The 4,702-nt window shown below is 41.5% G+C and overlaps 1 protein-coding gene across 1 annotated transcript; it reads left to right on the plus strand.

Moving 5' to 3' along the window:
- The first annotated feature begins 493 nt into the window (after nt 1-493).
- LOC124062331 (F-box/LRR-repeat protein 14-like) lies at nt 494-3,158 on the plus strand. Its single transcript, XM_046395006.1, has one exon. The coding sequence runs from the start codon at nt 1,094-1,096 to the stop codon at nt 2,303-2,305; it is 1,212 nt and encodes a 403-aa protein (XP_046250962.1). The 5' UTR covers nt 494-1,093; the 3' UTR covers nt 2,306-3,158.
- The last annotated feature ends 1,544 nt before the right edge of the window (nt 3,159-4,702 follow it).

Consider the following 4,702-nt stretch of genomic DNA (forward strand, 5'->3'; position numbering starts at 1 on the left):
TTGAAAAATCATCCCCAGCCAGTTAAGTATCAACTGCACATGTGTGATCATTTCATATTTTAATCACTTTGTTATGCCACTTGTCATATGTCAGCTGTAGATAAAATAAAACACGTGCAGTGAGTAGTTTTTGTTTGCTTTGTTGTTGCTGTTTTTTGTTTCTTCTGTTCATTTTCAGAACTTCAGAAATTATTTTTCAAAAAATAAAAATGTAAAAATTACTGGGGTAAAACATCAAACGGTTAAGAGCAAGAGGTTGACAAACTTAATGCATTTTTTGTAATAAATCAATTTTCATTATGTGATCATACTTTAGCTTTTAGGAAATCACATGAGCAGAACTTTGCTGAAATCACTTCGTAATCTATGTCGCCTTGTTTTCTTGCTGACGACCACCATTGTGTTTTAATGCAGCCAAGTATTGTTACGGCTCTTATTATTAAAACTGCACCAGGACGCCAGTGGTAACGATACATTACTTCCACTAGGAGCCGCTGGCTTGTGGCTAAAGTCGCTCTAAGCTAATAATTTGGTTTATTCATTTGTAGAGATCCGGGATGCCCCGACGCTGCTGGAAATGCCTCAGAAGGTAAAGGGGAAAAGTTCCTGCAATCAAAAAAAGTTCCTGGATACGCTTTGCGATGAGCTTGAGTAAACTATAAGTAGTTTTGGACAGCTTCGGCGAGGAGGTTATTGGCTTTAACGCTTACAAGTTTATAAAGCTAACTCTATGCCAGCGTTTGCTAATGTTAGCGCAATAGCGTTAGCCTAGCCTGCTAGGTAAATATTGTGACTGCCTCTCGGAGTTTCCTGCATCTGCGTCCACGTTGTCAACATAAGGACTTTGTCATCGGTGGTCATTTTGAACCTTTTCAAGTACAGCAGTGGGCTTCGCTTCAACGAGATGGGTGTTTTTTTGTTACGTTACACACAGAGCTAACTGGCTATCGTCAGCCTGTTCGAATGTTAGCTGACATTAGCTAACGTTGCTTAGCCAGCCAGCAACTTCGGCAGGAGAGTTTCGGCAAGCTAACTACGACAGTACTGTCGCTCACAATCATCCTCTGCTACTAAAAGCAGTCCACCTGTAGTCATGTTTGAAATCGAGACACATATATCGTGCCTTTTCCCGGAGATTCTGGCCATTATTTTCAGTTATCTGGACGTAAAAGACAAAGGAAGAGTGGCGCAAGTGTGCGCGGCCTGGAGAGACGCGTCCTACCACAAGTCGGTATGGAGGGGGGTGGAAGCCAAGCTCCATCTGCGGCGAGCTAACCCCTCTCTGTTCCCCAGTCTGCAGACCAGGGGAATCAAAAAAGTTCAGATTCTCAGTCTGAGGCGAAGTCTGAGCTACGTGATTCAAGGGATGCCACACATCGAAAGCCTTAACCTGTGTGGATGTTTTAACCTTACAGACAACGGACTCGGACATGCTTTTGTGCAGGATATCCCATCCTTGCGAGTGCTGAACCTCAGTCTTTGTAAACAGATCACGGACTCCAGCCTGGGCAGGATTGCCCAGTACCTCAAAAACTTGGAGGTGCTTGAACTTGGGGGATGCAGCAACATCACAAATACGGGCCTGTTGCTCATTGCCTGGGGCTTGCACAGACTCAAGAGCCTTAACCTGCGCAGCTGCCGGCATGTATCTGATGTGGGCATCGGTCACCTGGCTGGCATGACCCGCAGTGCTGCAGAGGGCTGCCTGTCCCTGGAGAAGTTGACCCTGCAGGACTGCCAGAAGCTGACTGACCTTTCGCTCAAGCATGTCTCAAAGGGCCTAAACAAGCTCAAAATGCTCAACCTCAGCTTCTGTGGAGGGATATCAGATGTAGGAATGATTCATCTGTCACATATGACTCACCTGGGCAGCCTGAATTTGCGGTCATGTGATAACATCAGTGACACAGGGATAATGCATCTTGCCATGGGCTCCCTCCGGCTGTCTGGACTTGATGTGTCCTTCTGTGACAAGATTGGTGACCAAAGCCTGGCCTACATCGCCCAGGGTTTGTATCAACTTAAGTCTCTTTCTCTTTGCTCCTGCCACATCAGTGATGATGGCATTAACAGGATGGTACGCCAGATGCATGAACTCAAGACTCTGAACATTGGACAATGTGTGAGGATCACAGACAAAGGGCTGGAGTTGATAGCTGACCACCTGACCCAGCTGACAGGAATTGATCTGTACGGTTGTACTAAGATTACCAAGAGGGGTCTGGAGAGGATAACGCAGCTCCCATGCCTTAAAGTGTTAAACCTGGGACTGTGGCAGATGACAGAGAGTGAGAGAGTAAGGTGAAGGCTTTCCAGTTTAGTGTACATGTGTTTCATCTTGTATGATGCTCAGTTGCACACTGAGAGAAACTGCCTGAATCCATTTTTAATTTTACCTTCTATACTGTGACTAAAAACAAGGAGGGGGGACTCAGAATTGATCACTGGAATATTGTTCACGTCCGCTGCAATACTCCACTCTAACTCAAATATATCTCTTTTGACGTGCATTCTTTAATCTCAGCCTGTGTACACTTCTTCTTACTGTCTAGCTACCTCACCTGTCAAACACAGGAGTGCCTACTACCGCTGAATACTAGATTACATTGCATATTTTTGTGGCTTATGTACCAATGGAGATTTTGATATTTTTTTTTTAAAAAGATCTCATTGCAGAATAATAGGCATTTTATCTCTTAACAGAAAGGCTGGAGTACCTTGGATTGAAGTTTTGATGGAATGTTTTTTGTTTTTTTGTTTTTTGGCTGATGTATTTTTTAATAATGTAATCAATATTTTTTGTATTGAATGACTGTTGTTGACAAAGTTGTACTTCAAATTGAAGTGGGTGGATCACTCCTGTCTGTCTGTGTTTACCTACGGTATGTATAGTTGACCATGTCTTATATTCCTGAGGAAATAAGTGTTTTAGTGTGCTAGTCTGTCAAAGGTTCATCACAACAACTACAGTAAGGCGTAGTAATTAACCGCTGCCAAGGCTATATGCAATACCTTAAAACTGTATATTGGTGGTTTTTCTCCCGAGGAGCTTCCAACAATAGTGTCAGAGTATTTGTTTAAAAAAAAAAAGCAGTAATTTAAGATTGTTTTATATTCTTACAGTAGTGATATTTATGAATAAAGATTCCAAATATGTTTCAGTTTTGTGTGTTTTGCTTGTAGAATTTAACCCTTTTGTCAACCGTTAACTAATTTATGATTATGACCATCAAGTTTTAAGGTTTGTGCAGTTTAGTTCTCCCATTGCAGTGTCTTTTGTCTGTAAAACTTGAGTTGTAACAGCCAAGTGTCCATTGCCAAAAAATGTATCTACACAACTAGGTGGGGTCTAGATATCCTATTAAATCCCAATGGCATGAGGAAAAACGTTGAATTACACACAGCTATTTGACTAGTTACTACCTATCTTTGAGAAAGCCCTCACAGTCTTTACTCACATACGCATAATGTAATACATATTCCCAATAAGTTTGTGAGGAGACATTTTGTGCCCTGTATGCACACTTTTCTGAGCAATCTTTCAGCATTTGCTTGAGGATCAAATCCACACTTCACTGCATTAAAACGACCGTGATGATATGTAAACAAGACAAAAAGCATAGATGTCATTATTAGATACATTAATGTCATATAATAATGACCCATTTTCCTAAAAGGTTTTTATCCTGAGATTGAAAGTTTCCATTCTTGACCTTGGAAACAACATTTGAAAATGCATTTTCACCACAGGGTTGATTAATAGAAGCTTAGTAGTAGCTGATCTGATCGAAAGCTTTTAATGAGTGTTTAAGTGCCCTGAACAGAACTCAAACGACCAACAACAACTCTTGTTGCTGATACTGGATTGTGATTGGACAAGCAAAATGACATCTATCTTCTGATGATGAGTAATAACTCAGAATTTCAATTCTGTAACTCCTAATGGGCATCGTGGAAGAGCACTAAGTATTTTCACAGATTGAACATCCATCCATCCATCCATTTTCTATACCGCTTATCCGTCAGGGTCGCGGGGGAGCTGGAGCCTATCCCAGCTGACTACGGGCGAGAGGCGGGGTACACCCTGGACTGGTCGCCAGTCAATCGCAGGGCCAACACACAAAGACAACCACACACTCTCACACTCACACCTAGGGGCAATTTAGAGTAGCCAATTAACCTAATGTGCATGTTTTTGGTATTGTGGGAGGAAGCCGGAGTACCCGGAGAAAACCCACGCAGGCACAGGGAGAACATGCAAACTCCACATAGAAGGGCCCAGACCGGGATTCGAACCTGGAACTCTCTTGCTATGAGGCGACAGTGCTAACCACTGCACCACCGTGCCGCCCCAGATTGAATATATGTTTTAAAAATTATTCGCACCAATACCGCTTGAGTGACAATATAAGGTTTGGTTTTTAATAATAGCAGAGCTAGTCTAAAACTTATAAATTTACCTTAAGTGTATTTTTTACCTTTAAATCAAATTCATGACCACAGCCAATGTGAAATCAGTTTGAGTTTGTCTTTATTTATTCTTAAAGCAGTTTGTCTTCAAACTAAGAATAAATCAAGCATTCACACATCTGAGTGGAGCTCACAGTATAATATATATATACATATATGTATATGTAATCAAATTAACAGAGGTTTCTCTGTGGCTTGTTTAAAAAAAAAAACAACAACAAAAAAACAAGAA

Source organism: Scatophagus argus, chromosome 7 (genome assembly GCF_020382885.2).
Source record: "Scatophagus argus isolate fScaArg1 chromosome 7, fScaArg1.pri, whole genome shotgun sequence".
NCBI classification, from domain to species: Eukaryota; Metazoa; Chordata; class Actinopteri; family Scatophagidae; genus Scatophagus; species Scatophagus argus.